Source organism: Saccopteryx bilineata, chromosome 3, assembly GCF_036850765.1.
Source record: "Saccopteryx bilineata isolate mSacBil1 chromosome 3, mSacBil1_pri_phased_curated, whole genome shotgun sequence".
Classification (NCBI taxonomy): Eukaryota; Metazoa; Chordata; class Mammalia; order Chiroptera; family Emballonuridae; genus Saccopteryx; species Saccopteryx bilineata.
Genome location: NC_089492.1, coordinates 127307948 through 127322558, shown reverse-complemented (window position 1 = coordinate 127322558; position 14611 = coordinate 127307948). Strand labels below are relative to the sequence as shown.

Genomic DNA, 14611 nt, shown 5'->3' with positions numbered 1-14611 from the left:
ATCCTGGCCTTTCCTTCCTCCCTCTAAGCACCAGCCCCATCCCTTCCCCAGGCTGGGCCATCAGGGTCATTAGCTGTGACAGAGCCAGCCACCATTGCTGTAAGGGTCATGCCCCTGCCTGCAGGGCCCCCGCTGCTGCGGACACCTGCAGGAGGCTGGAGGAGGGCAGGGGCAAGGGCAGAGGCCCCGCAGAACCCTCCCCTCCCCAGCCACACGGAGGCCTTTCTCATCCCTGAGCCCACTTCCCCTCTGGCCGCAGCCCCCACCTCATCCACTCCCTCCTCCGACCCACAGTGTTTTCCAAAAGCTTCTGCAGCCCCACTCCACCCTGTAGCAGAGAACCTCCCTCACATGTACCATGCTTCTCTCCGTCACGCGCACTGCCTGAACACTGTTGGAGGGGTACAGGCTTCAGAGAGAAAAGCCAGCCAGCACCCCCGCTCTGCTGCAAGGCCCTTCCAGGGAGGCTCCAGACCCCCCAGGCCCACTGGGTGCCCGTGGGGGAGGGGAGAAAGGGACAGAGGCTGCAGACACTCGCCATGCAGAGAGGAGGTCCATGGATTAGGTTATACAACAGGAAACGCTCCCTGACACCAGTGTTGGGGCCCGATGGACCTGGCAGTCAGGAAGCCTACTTTGGTTCCTCAGGGGCTGGCTGAGGGGCCCTAGGACCGGAGCCCTTCACTGGGGTTCTTGTGAAGTGCCAGTGAGACAACTGAGATGAAGAAAGTTGGCAGGGCAGGATAGACAGGGTGTCTGTAAGGTCACTGGGTCACTCAGGCTGAGAGAACGTCCCAAGGGAGAGTGGCCCAACTGTCCTTTTAACAGGCAAGGAACACAGGGCCCGGAAGGATGAGAAGCCTGGCCCGGGTCACACAACATGCTTGTGGCAGAGGAGGGGCTGGGACCCTCTCTTTGTCCTCATCAGACCACATTGGCTGCCAGCCACTCGCCCTCTGCTTGTATACCAGCCTGGCACCAAGCCTCCCATGCCTAGGGGAACTAAACACCCCTCACTCATGCCCCCCAGTGTCAGACCCCTTATTTGTGTTGGATATGAGCTCTGTTCACTGAGACTTGGGCTAGGAGGACAGACTGGGCAGGGGAATTTTTGCACAGATAATTGCAAGGCTTTTCTGAGCTTAAAGACTACTCGGAATACTTAGGAATAGGAAGAGGGTCCCAGAAGATAAGTTCTTTTTGGGCTTAGGTCCAAGACGAGGGACGCTCTCACATTTCTGCCCTCAAACTACCAATTCACTGCACCACCCTCTCCTTTACCCTGTGGAGATGCCCACCTTCTGTCTGAGGTCAGATCCCAGAGATGACTGGCCCCTTTCTCTCTTTGTATCGTCCCCATCCAGCGATCTCCTAGCCCGGCAGCTTTCATCTTAAAAACCCTCCTTCCACCCCAGTTCTCCTCCAGCTGCTGCCTTCACAGCCCACTTCTCAAAAGCAGGACCTCCCTGCTCTCTTCCCTTCCACCTTCCACCCACTGCTCACCCTGTCCAACCCGGCTGCTCTCTAGGCTTGTGGATTTCTAAACCCAAAGGGATCAGATCCTGGATGCCCTGTCCCCTTGCAACTCCTGGGAGGCCCTGCTCCTCCACGCCCCATCCGCCACCTCTCTGGGGACCTTCGGCTATTGGAGGGCCTCAGGCTCTGGGCTTCCCACTCTCCTGCCCCTGGATGGTCTACTTTCTCTTTTTTTATTTTATGGCCCTTGCTCCTTTGCAATGGAAACCATTTTTTAGCATCTGAGGTGGAGGCCATGGAGCCATCTTCAGCAACTAGGGCCGACTTGCTCTAATTGAGCCATGGTTGAAGGAGGAGAGAAGAGAGAGAGAGAGAGAAGCAAGAAGGGGAGGGATGGAGAAGCAGATGGATGCTTCTCCTGTGTGCCCTGGCTGGGAATTGAACCTGGGACTTCCACACGTGGGGCCGATGTTCTACCACTGAGCCAACAGGCCAGGGCCTGGATGGTCTGCTTTCTTTCCTTCTCTCTGCCCTTCCTGTCTTCAAGCATATCTATCAGATGCTCTGTATGTCCTAGACTACGCAGTGGATAAAGCGTCGACCTGGAAATGCTAAGGTCACCGGTTCAAAACCCTGGGCTTGCCTACTCAAGGCACATATGGGAGTTGATGCTTCCAGCTCCTCCCCCCTTCTCTCTCTCTGTCTCTCCTCTCTCCCTCTCTCTCTCCTCTGTCTCTCCCTCTCCTCTCTAAAATGAATAAAAAAAATTTAAATACAGATGTCAAATAAAACAGAAAGCTTATGATTAGAAAGGGGACAAAGATAAAAGAATTGAATTACAAACAGCAGTAGGTGCTACGAAAGGAAGCAGCAGCACTGACGAGTGGGACTGGGGGGAGGACGAGGTGCTTGTGAGGAAGCACCTGGCAGGAAGGGCATTTGAGCTGAGGCTTCTAGGACAGGTGGAGTCATCAGCCAGCCCCCAGAGAGCTGGGGGAAGGGCACACCTGGCTGAGGGGAGGAGGCCCAGAGGTGAGAAAAACCTGGGTGCCTTTGGGGAACAGAAAAGCAGTGTGGCTGGTTTGCACAGGCTCACTTTTGGGGTGCGAGAGGACATATCAGCCCCGTGACACATGACAGCAGGGATGTGTGATGTGGTCACTGCCGAGTCCCCACGTCCTAGAAGAGTGTGAGCATATGGTGCAGACACTCAGTAAATATTCACTGGGGGAACTGTGGAAGGTGTTGCCTGGTCCCACCAGACCCATGTGTGCCCCCTCCCACCACTTTCCCAGCCCCAACCAGAGGGGGTCCTGTTACACAGTCTGAGGCCTTGCTCCCCTAGGCCTGTCACTGCTGTGCAGAGGGAGTCTGGGAGGGATGAGCGAGAGGGTGCTCAGAGCTGAGGGGCAGAGGAAGAGGCCGATGAGGCAGGCAGGGCGGAAGCGTCACCCTCCCCGCCAAGCAACCTCACAGCCCCCTCCGGGCCCCAGCATTTAGATAAACTTCTTTGGAAGCTAGAGCTGTGTGGCGAGTGGAGCAGTGGGCCCAGCAGAGGGAGGATGGGGAAGCAGGGAGGAGGAAACGGATTGTGACAACGCCAAAAAAAGCACCAGGATGGGGAGAGTGCCACATTTTAAAAAGCCCCAGAAACCCTGGCCAGGTAGCTCAGTTGGTTGTGTCGTCCCAGTAATGACAAGGTTGTTGGTTCGAACCCCCATCAGGACACATACAAGAATCAACCAATGAACGTATAAATAAGTGAAAAAGCAAATCGATGTTTCTCTCTCTCTCCCTCTTCCTCTCAAAATAAATAAATACATAAATACATAAATAAATACCCGAAGAGCTGGCATCTTGCTGGCCCTGTAGAGAAAATACCAGACCAGCCAAAGTGGCTGAGATGGCAGAAGGGAGACATAGGGCAGGTGGGCCTCACAGGGGGATGTGAGTGAGGTGGGGGTGCTGGGGGAGGAAAAGGCCCAGGGTCCCGAGAAGCCCAGGGAACCACTTCCAGCTTTTCCAGGAACCCAGGCCCAGGCCTCGGAGCCACGCCCAGTGTCAGCCTGCTCCCCACTTCCCAGCTCTGGCATGTGACATCCTCATTAACATCCAGCAACTCTACCTCAAGGGGGGAGGGTGTCCAGGAGGGGGAAGTGGTGATGATAATGGGCACAAAGAGAGGGTCAGCGGATCTGCCATCCCCACCCCTGCCCCAGCCCCCAGGAAGAGGGACTGGCTTGAGGAGAGCCTAGGGGCTGGAGCCAGTCCCCCTCTGCTGCAGCGCCAGGCCCTGGGGCTGCCAGCCTCTCCGTTCTGTGCCCCTCACAGCGCAGGCCCCATGGGTGACCAGTGTGAGGTCTCTTAAGTCCCTCATCTCTCTCAATGCCCCAGCCTGCTCTGTAAGCTGCCTTCCCAGGCTCCCATCAGGCACCCGGCCTGGCTCCAGGCGGGCCTTAAACATAGCTGCTGGATGAATACGGGGCTCCAGCCTGGTCCTTCTCTGCAGATAATCAGTTATGTAGCTAATCCTGTTCAACATCTGGCTATTCACATCCTTTAGGCTCTGTCCAACCACTGGGTCCTCTCCCTTTTGAAGTTCCACAATGCTACAGGTTGGCACCCTGGGGCATCCTGTTCTTCACCTTGTCTTGTCCTCGACAAGACAGACTGTCTGCCCAGGGACTAGGGTGTCCCTCATTAGACTAGTCTATATCTTTCCTTAGAGGCTGTCTGGCTTGGACATAGCCAAGGTGGTGACTGAGCACCATGACTGGAAGCCAGGCCTTTGTATGTACTCACCCTCAACTCTGCCCGTTGTGTCCGTTGCATGGAATGGCAAACTGAGACCCAGGAAATCGGCTGATCTCTCCTGGGGCACACCACAAACCAGGACAGTGTCCTGTGGCACTCAAGGAAATGGCTACTGCCCCAGCCCTCAGACATACCCTTGACTCTGGACAGGTGAAGACTGGAGGTAGTACTAACGCAGGGTGTTGAACCAGAAGGCCTTTGAGGGGCACTTCCTCAATAGGCCTTTCTGAGACTTTGCAGACTCTCCCTCCAGCTGCTCTACCCACCCCCTCTCCATTGTTTTCGCTGACACTTTGGGTTACACGTTGGGCTGCAGGCTGGTGGAGCCCCTGACCCTGTCTCCCCACGCCTTCCCTGTCAAAGGCTCAGCATGGGGCCCTGGCAGCCCACTAATTAGGGCGGCCCAGCCACACACCTGCAGCGTCCTGGGCGAGGGCTGAGGCAGGCGCCCATGCGGAGAGAGGCCGGTGGGGGCAGGCCCGGGGCAGCCGTCCCTCACCTCCTCCCTGATCATGCTGGAGGGATTAGGGAAGGCGGACAGGGCTGGAAGCCCAAGGCCCCGCCCTTGGAGCTCTCTCTGTAACCTCTCTGGCCTTTCAGTTGAGGACACTGAGGCAGCCAGCAGTGTGGCACTCAGGTCCCTGGACAATCTGACTTGGCTCCTTCCTTCCCTCCAGCATGCTACCAGCATGTCCATCATAACTTTTGCTCATGCTGTGCCTTGTGCCCCTTACCCTGTTGGTTAAGCAACCTGTGCCCCACACGACCAGATAAAGCTCCATGCCACCTCCTCTCCTTGGGGAACAACTCTTAGATCTGAGGGTGGCAAAGAGGTCCCTTCCTTTCTGGAGTGGATATTGCTGAGGTTCACTCCCTGTCCCCATTCTACCCCACCCCTCCTTTCTGGTGCACCCCCTCTCCAACCACTGCAGTGTCTCAGGCCACCTCCACCTCCAGGAAGTCTCCAGGACTCACTCCACCCCTTAGCCAGTGAGCCCTGGGCCTGGGAGCCAGCCACCTCCTCTGGGCTTTCTCTCTCTCTATAGAAAGCCTCCCCCTGCCCTGGCAGGAAGTCCTTAGAAGCCCCCCCCCCCCCAGAAGGCCAGACATGGGGAGGAGGGCAGAGAGGGACACAGGATCCTGCCTCCAGCCTACTGAGGGCAGCGCTCTGGGTTTTGTGCCTGTTCACACCCTGCGGGGTTGGGCCACCACATGGGCACCTGAAGAGGATGGGAGGAGTGCACCGGCCCTGGGGGTGGGTGGCTGTCCAGGCTGGGCTGGGGCTGCTTCCCCCCCAGGGGGAAGTTCTGTGAGGACACTGGTGTGCAGCAAAAGCAAAGGTGGTGGCCTTTGTCATTGCAATGACATCTTAGCCTTAGCAGCAGCCTGAAGGGGCTCCCCCTGCACTAACCCCTGCCTCTGGGTCAGCTGCTGTGTGTGAACCCATTTGTCTGGGTGGGGGCCACATGGAGTCACACACTTGCCAACCCTGGGGGGTAGATTGTTGCCACCCTGGTTCCAGCCTGGGCCAAACTTGACCCAAGGGCTTATTGACTATAAATAAAGGACTGGCTGGGAGGGAACTGGGGGGGGGTGCAGCTTTCAGGGTTCCTGGGAGTGCACTTTCCAGGGAGAAGGAAAGCAAATCACGTAGATCCAGGCTCCAGGCCTCACACCTGCTCAGGACCCTGGCAGCTCTCCTGTTTCCACAGGGAGGAGGGATGACGATGATCCGGAGGACACTGTAGGGTGGGCCATCACATGGGACTGGACAAGAGTCAGCCAGCTCCTCTCAGGTTTCCAGGCCTGGGCTCTGGACCCAACACAACCCAGTCACTGCATATTTCTGGGCCTCCGTGAGCCCTCCTTGCCCCAGGAAAAAGACTGGGCCACCATCCTCTCTGCATCTCCACAGGGCAGGGCCTGCAGAACTGCCTCGATCAACCTGACACATGCCTCTCTCCTCGGTTTCTCCTTAGCTGAAATATACCCCACCCCTCAGTACCTGCTTGAGCCTAAGGCAATGCCTCATGACCTGTGGTGGCGCAGTGGATAAAGCCTCGACCTGGAATGCTGAGGTCTCCAGTTCGAAACCCTGGGCTTGCCTGGTCAAGGCACATATGGGAGTTGATGCTTCCTGCTCCCCCCCCCCACACTAAAATGAATACATTTTTTTTAAAAAGGAAAAGAAAAAAAAGGAAGTGCCTCACACCCTTGGGTTCCTCTGGGGCTCCACTCCCAAGCAGGCTGAGCTCTCCAGCCCTCTCAACTGGCCCTTCCCCCCACGCCTCCCCCACAGAGTGTGTAACTGGAGAGGGAGGGAGGCGGCTATGTAGGACAGCTTCACTCCCTGCACACCCTGCTAGCAGTCTCTGGGTCTGCTTAGCGAGTGCTGGCCAGGCCGGTTTATTCCAGTGGGCTGGGCCAGAAAGAGTGACCTTGAACTAGGAGACATTGCAGGGGCAGAGGGCTCCCTCTGGTCTTCAGGGCCTTACCCTGTCCTCTGCCCCAGACATCTGCACTTGGCCCACTCCTGTGGGACAGACTCTCAAGACCCTCTAGGAGCCCTCCCTCTGAAGCCGGGGAAGGTATCCTCCAGCACACACCTGTGTCCCTGGATGCCAGGCACGCCCCCCCCCCCCCAAGTACACACGCAGACAGGTGACACCACCTCACCTGACCACACGCTCACTGTGTTCTCCCTGGGGGTATGCACACTTGAGTGTATCATGCACATACACATACCCTCGCCCTAAGTGTGCAAGCATGCATGCACAGTTTTCCCCTTTGTCCAAAATGACATATATGCCCGCATTTCCCCACTCAGGCTGTCATATACATATCCTCCCCCAAGAGAGGGTGGGCACAGTCACATAGGCACATGCCTTCCTCTGGTTCTACACACAGACATCCTCCTTCAGAGCACACACATAGCACACACCCACTGATAGGACACACACGGTGTCACATGTTTCCCCCTCCTGAAACTGCACACAAACTCTGCTTTGCTACGCATCCTTCAAGAACACTTGATCATCCCTTTCCTCATGCAGTGTTCTGGGGCACCCATGTACATACCCCCCCACACACACATCTTCACACGCACGCATGCATGCACTCAGGCGCAGTTGGGAGCTCTCTCTGGACTTGGGGTCTCCCTGAAGGACTAGAGTGATAACAAGGAGGTTTCTGCAACTGCTCCCCTGTCCTCTCCGCTGCAGAACCTGGGCTGGTATCCCCATCTCTCCACCTGCAGAGGTGGCCCCTTGTCCAGACAGCCTCTGGCATTGCTCCACTGGACCAGAAGACCCCCAGGTCTCCCCAGCTCTCCAGTCCTCGACTTTCCTGGACACTCAGAAGCAGTGCCTGAGGATCAAGCAGCCCACCCTGACCTCACCCACTGGGGGTCATACTCACTGACACGGGGGTGGGTGATATAGTTTCTGGTGACCGCCTGCATGTGCTCACAAGCTGCGCCCAGGTGGTAACCGCTGCTGGGGAGCCCCCCAGGCCTACTGTCTACCTCGGTGGCCATGGTGAGGTGTCGGGCTGGGAGCGGAACGCCTGAGTCTGCTGAGGGAAGCCCAACTCTCCTGGCCCAGCTGGAGCTGCACAGAACTGACCGCCTGTCCCTGCACCGCCCCTCCCCTCTCCCCTCCTCTCCTCCCCAGTCAACTGTAAACAGGGAAACCGGGTTTCCTGGAGCATTCCGGTTCTGGGAGGTGCCTTAGGCCACCTGAAGCAGGAAGGTGGGGAGGAGGGGCGGGGGTTCTGGCTGGCTTCTCTCACCTCTGTCTGTGACTGTCCCTCTGGCCCCAACCAACAGTGAACTCCTCTCCTCCCCCTGGAGCTTCAGGCACTCTCACCGCCCCATGCCCCTCACCACATCCCTTCCTGAAGCCCCTTCACTGTCCACACCCACAACCTGCCCTCACCCTGTGCTGGCTGCCCTGACAATACCAGGGTCCTTCTTCCCCTGCACAGTTTCACCCTCATCTCTTTTTGAATATCTATGGAGGCTCATTCTTGGGTCAGCTTCGGTGCCACCTCCTACGAAAAGCCTTCCCTGGATCCCTCCAGCTCCCTGGACTCACCACACGACTGGTCTCTTTCCTATTTTATGCCAAATTCTCATACCCTAAAGCTGCCTTTGGGATATTAATTTGATTTTAAGCTGGCTATTAAGAAACAAAAGACTTAGAAAGAACCTTTGACCCTCTCCCTTTCCTTACCTAAGAGCTCAGATGGAAAGACCTGCTTCGGGAAGGGAACCTTAGCATTACCACCTTGGCCTTGGACAGGAAAACTCCACGCAGCAGCCTGTGGATCAGGTGCCCCCTCACCTGTCCCGCTGTTTTCTGGGATGTCTAGCAAAAATTCACCTTCCGTGTATGTTTCGCTCTTGCCCAATTACCTGCCAATCGCCCATTTGTACTTTTAAAATCTAAGACCTCATTCTGCCCTTTCCTCTTTTGTCCAAAATGTCATATATACACCCAATTTTGCCTCACTGTTGTTACAATATTTATGCTTATATGAATTCCCAGTGTGCACATATTAAAATTCAATTTTCTCTTATTACTGTTAATTTGATTATTAGACCAGATAGGAGAAAAATTATTACTTTTTTAGCCTCCACAGGCTTTTGGAGAGTTCTCTTTCGCTGCCATCCCTGGTCTGTGAGCCCCAGGGTTGAGCCTGTGTTTCCTCCATCAGACTTGGATTCCTTAGGACTTTGTCTCTTGATACTGACAGCTCCCTGAGAACCAGGACAGGTCTCTCTCCATCTCCATCAGGGAGCCCTGTCTTATCTTCTCATATTTCACCTCCAGGGTCCCATGCAGCTGGCCTCTCCTGACATTTTTAGCCCAGGGTAGAAAGTACAAACTGAGGGACATTTTTTTGTGCTGGGTGGCTAAAGGATTGTGCTTCCCCCGGACCTGCCCAGTGTGGCACAGGTCTTCTGGGGAAGGCAGGGTGGACAGTGGGGGGTGGCTGGACCAGCCCAGCCCAAGCTCTGTCCCAGTTACCCATGCGGCCCATTCCAGACTCCAGACTTCCCTCCCAGCACCCCATTCTGAGCGACTCAGGTCAGCCACTTTGAAACCAAATATGTGTTTCCCAGGACAGACTGGAGAAGACTATTTCTCCCCACAGAGTCCAAATCTTACCTCACATTCTCCAGCCCAAGGACCCATTTCAGGTCTCTGGGCCCTCTCTCACAATTCCCATTCTTTCAAAGAACTCTTTTGGGCTGAGGCAGGGGTGGGTGTGATATGAAGGGCTAGCACGGGGAACTCTTTGTGGTGATGGACAGTTCTGATTCTTGATTGCAGTGGTCCATGAATCTCACACAAGTGATGGAATGACACGGACTTACACACACATGGTACCCAATGTCAATTTCCTGGTTTGGATGTTATACCAGAGTTATGGAAGATGCGACTATTGGGGGAAACAGTGAAGAGTACAAGGTACTTTCTGGACTATCTTTGCAACTTCCTATAAATCTATAATCATTGCAAAACAAATAGTTAAATAAAAGTTTCTTATTTGAGAAAAAAAAACTTTTTTAAGTGCTTCATATTGCTGTTTCTGTGATGGGTGGGCCTTCTAGAGCAGGTAGGGTCTTAATAAGTTTACCTTCGATGCCCTCTCTCAAGCTCTCTGGATCCACCCTCTGAAAGAACTTAACATCTCCCCACCTCAAGTATTACTCTTTTTAAAAGAGGAGCTTGGGGCCCTGGCCAGTTGGCTCAGCAGTAGATCATTGGCCCAGCATGTGGATGTCCCAGGTTCAATTCCCAGTCAGGGTACACAGGAGAAGCGATCTGCCTCTCCATCCCTGCCCCTTCCTCTTCTCTCTCTCTCTTCCCCTCCAGCCATTGCTCATGTGGTTGGAGCAAATCACCCAGGCTGCTGAGGATGGATGGCTCCATAGCCTCACCTCAGGCTGCTGAAATAGCTTGGTTGCTGAGCAACAGAGCAGTGGCCCCAGATGGGCAGAGCATTGCCCCATGGGGCTAGCTGGGTGGATCCAGGTTGGGGCACATGTGAAAGTCTGTTTCTCTGCCTCCCTGCCTCCCCACAATAAAAAAATTAAAAAAAAAATCAGGAGCTTGCAAAGGGCAATGCTTAACCTACAAAAGCATGGGCCTGGGAATGCCCAGGTAGGTGCTCTAATTGAGAGTGGGAGCCGGTACCCTAATTCACCCATGAATGTGAACAAAGCCCCGGGTTTTTCCCCTCCCAGGAGACATCCCTCTGGCCTTAGCCCATTTTCCTCCCCAGTCCAGGGGCAGAGGCGGTGCTGTGGGGACTCTGTTTCCCTCCATATTGTTTTCCTTTTATTTCAGTGAGAGGCACACACACGCACACTGCACTCACACACACAAGCTGTGTGACCAGGCTGTCTGGTGCTGGTCCCGAGTCTCTGAGCTGGGGGGCAGGCGGGGCAGGGGATGTGGCCACCCACCTCCACCGGGTCTGGGTGGTGCTGGGCTTGGGGCAAAGTGTCACATGGGAGTGGAGGCTTAAGTATTAGCTTTCTTGGCGCCACCGGGGCTGCCTACTCTCCGTTCTAGCCGGCTGTAGGGCCGGCTGTAGGGCTCGAAGGCTGAGGAGCCCAGTTCGTAGCTGGCAGGCAGGTCCAGGAGCCGGGCAGAGGAAAGGCAGAGCGCTGGAGGCGGGGCCGGCAGCGGAGGGGACGCGGAGGCCGAGGCCAGAGCGGTGAGGCGCGGAGAGGAGTTCCTGGGGTCACCCAAGGAGGTGACCCTGTGGCCGGCAGGCAGGCCCGACAGGCTGGGTGTCAGTGCCAGGAGGCTGGGGGCCCTGGGCACGGACAGCAGGCGGCCCTGCTCCAGCAGTCGCAGGATGTTGGAGGTGGCGAAGGCTTCAGATGCCGAGGAGGACGCCCGCTTCTCCAAGTCTCTGTTCTGGTCTTTCTTCTGTTTGGTGCGGCGGTTCTGGAACCAGACCTTCACCTTGGTGGGGAGGAGGCAAGGGGTCAGGAAGGGAGAGGGGACAGGAGAGGCAAAGGGGCCGGTGGGAGGAGAAGAGGAGAGGACAGGTAGGGGTGCAGGGGTACGGGGAGTGGAGGAACAAGGGTGCAGTGAGAGCAAAGAACATTCAGATTGTCACCAGGCTTCCCTCAACCAGCCGGCTCTGGGTGATCTGATAAGGAACCCTGCCCCCCAGTCATGGACGCCCCTCCACTGCTGAACTGCCTAGGATTTAGGAATGAATTGACAGATGTAGGGTGGAGTGTAGAGGGCACAAATGAAGTTCCCCTCGGGGCTCAACATATCTTTCTCTTAGCCAGGTTTCATGATTTCAGCCACTATTTATGTGCTGGTTAAGTCCCAGCTGGAGATTTAGGCCATTATCCAACTGCCTGTTAAATTCCGTATGTGCAGACCCAGCTCAGATCCACTCCCACACCGGGGCGGTCCCCACCTTCCCCCTTCCCAGAGGGGCGCCTCCATCTGCCGGAGCAGAAGCCTCAGGAGAGCTCCCGAGGGCCCCTCTCCACTCCGCAGCGCAAGCCCTCTCTCTTCCCTTACCCCTCTTGCCTGGACTGTGGCAACACCTCTCCAGCTGTGCCCCTCAACTCTGTCCACCCATGAGAGCCACCCGGGGAGCCTAAGTCACTCCTGACCTCAGACCAATCCACTCCGAATGGGGGTGGTGGGACCCGGACACGGGGCTTTTGAAGCTCACCAGGTGATCCCGAGGTGAGAGGAGCGCTGTTTAAGATCTCTGCACCTCACGTCCAAGCCTTGTTTGCAGGGCTGGGGGCAAGGGGAAACTGGAAGGCTCAGGACCTTGCCTGACTCTGACCTGCACATGTGAGGGCACCCTAGCCTGTTCACACTCGCAAACAGCTCCCCGTGGCCATGGCACGGGCCTGCTCTTCTGAATAATGGCTGTGTGGTCTGCCCTGGGGAACATTGGCATGCGAGAGGCCCAGGAAGGTGCCAGAGGGGGGCTAGGGCCATTTGGTAGGGAATTCTGGAATCCTGGCCACCTAGGGTGTGGTCCAGAAGAGGGGCACAGGCTCCTGGTGGTGGGCAGGACCCCTCGGCCTTGCAGAATCTTCACCCCAAGGAGGAGCATGGCCAGAGGAGGGCCACAGTGGGTCCCTCTAAGGGCAGGGGCCAGTGGCCCAGTCTGAGGACAACCTCGCCCTCTGGTCTCAGCTCTGACACTGCCTCTGCAGTGAGCTCTTTAATCCAACCGGCTCACTGCCCTGTTTGAATCTATCACAGCCCCCTCCCACCCCGGAGTCTGCAAAGGCTGGGCTTCCCAACATGATACCAAGTGTGAGAGGATGTGGCATGATGTCCAGGGGGACTCCCAGTGACCTCCCACTCAAATCTGGGGACAAAGAGGTGTCAAGTATCCCACATCCTCAATGGAGCCGCTAACAGAGGGCAGAGAGAGACCCATTTTCAAGGCCTATGAGAGGAGGAGATTTAGCCCTCTACAACGGCCCTCATCTGTAGAAGAAAAGAAAGGCTGGGAGGGAATCTCTGGGGTCAGCCCTATGGGGACCCCTGATGGTGACAGGAGAGGGTGCTCCCCCACAGAAGGCATCGGGGGTCCTGAAAGAATCCGTTGCAGGGATTGAAGGTGACCGAGAAGACAGAATGGCATTCTCCCCAACTAGAAACGCATCACTCCACAGACTTTGCAGGCCTGCGTCATGGTGCCACTGAGCGCATCACCCAGCCCCGAGCCTGGGCGCAGAGAGGCTGGCCCTGCTCCCAGCCTGGAGCTTCTAGGAGGCTGGTGGCTGCGTGGTCAGCAGCATGAGGAGGGGCCTGGAAAGGGAAGCCTGGAGAGAAAAGGATGGAGATCCCTCCAGCTTTCCAAGGATGTCAGGGAGGCCAGCAACCCCTGTGGCTCCAGGTGAAGGAGCTGAGAAGCAGGAGGAGGAGGAGAAGGAGGAGAAGGAAGAGGAGGCAGAGGAGAAGCTGGAGAAGGTCGGAGCTCAGGCTGCCGGGGGCAATGCTGAGCACCACCACCTGTGGGAGCAACCACCCCTCCAGCAAAGGCCTCTGCCCAGGGACACTCCTCACACCAGAAGGTGCCCAGCTGTTTGAAAAGATCTCTGCCTCCCTGCCTCCATCCTCCCTGCCCTAGGACCCTGGGGGAGGTAGCTGATGGGGGAAGATGGAGCCAGTGGCCCAGACAGGCCCCCTTTCCAGAGGCTACTGTGGGGGTGTTGAAGGCACAGGGTCCTTCCCTTGCAGGCCCTCAGCCTTGAGCCAGGCCTGTTCTGAGGAGGGTCTGGGAGCAAAGGAGATTCGAAACAGATGTGCTTGTGGGTTTTTTGTTTGTTTGGTTTTTAGATTTTATTGATTGATTTTAGAGACAGATAAGGGGGGGATGAGAAGCATCAACTTGTAGTTGCTTCACTTTAGTTGTTCATTGATTGCTTCTCCTTTGTGCCTTGATTAAGCAAGCCCAGGGCTTCAAACTGGCCACCTCAGTGTTCCAGGTCAACGCTCTATCCACTGCACCACCACAGGTCAGGCATGGTTGGTGTTTTAAACTGGATTGAATGGACTTTCATTAACCAAAAGTGACCAGAAAGTTACAGGACCTACTTGAGACTGATTGCTTCATTCGTTCACTCACACATTCATTCAACAGATAGGTACTGAGTGCCTACTATGTGCTGGGTGCGGGGTCTGGGCTGGGGGTTGGCAGTGAACAGGCAGAGGGAATCTTGCCGTGCGGACTGGACAGTGCAGCGGGAGACAGTGATCAACAAGGAAAACAAATAGGCGTGACTGTCAGGTGGCAGTAAGTGTCTTGAGCAGTGTCTCTGAAATTACTTGGGGTGAAGAACTACTTTTAAAATTTTCCAACTTGTCTTGGACCAATTCTTTTATAAAGTACAATTATATTGAATTACTAGAAAAATTGCTGTATACATATCCAAATACTTTCCATTTCTGTACTTAACTTGTCATGGACTGATAAGAGTTTGTAGGCTGCTACCAGCCCAAGGACCACACTTTGGGGGGCACCACTTTAGAGAAAGGCAGCAGGATAAGAGGGGGAAAGACAGGGGAGATGACTTTTATTAATGGGGTGGCAAATACAGCTTCTCTGAAGGTGTGACATTTGAAGGAGATATCAGTAAGGTAAGCTGAGGAAGGGATGACCAAGTCTGGTTGAAGGAAGCGGTTGGAAAGAAAAAACCCTTTTATCTTCCTCATTTCCGAATTCAGGTGCTCCAAGATGCAGTTCCACCAGATGCTTGGGGCCTGGGCCTCTGCATGTTCCTGCATTCCTTTCCCTTGCCAGGAAG

At 55.7% G+C, this 14611-nt stretch overlaps 2 protein-coding genes across 2 annotated transcripts in view; both read right to left on the bottom strand.

Moving 5' to 3' along the window:
* ATP6V1B1 (ATPase H+ transporting V1 subunit B1) overlaps positions 1 to 7923 on the bottom strand; it is a 35891-nt gene extending 27968 nt beyond the window's left edge. Inside the window, exon 1 of the mRNA XM_066267345.1 lies at positions 7708 to 7923. Within this exon, the coding sequence (XP_066123442.1) occupies positions 7708 to 7825 (118 nt within the window). The 5' untranslated portion in view covers positions 7826 to 7923. The remainder of the gene's footprint in view (positions 1 to 7707) is intronic.
* A 2687-nt stretch (positions 7924 to 10610) lies between these two features.
* The window catches only part of VAX2 (ventral anterior homeobox 2), a 32723-nt gene continuing 28722 nt past the window's right edge, over positions 10611 to 14611 (bottom strand). The window contains exon 3 of the mRNA XM_066264775.1: positions 10611 to 11273. Coding sequence (XP_066120872.1) covers positions 10824 to 11273 — 450 coding nt within the window. The 3' untranslated portion in view covers positions 10611 to 10823. The remainder of the gene's footprint in view (positions 11274 to 14611) is intronic.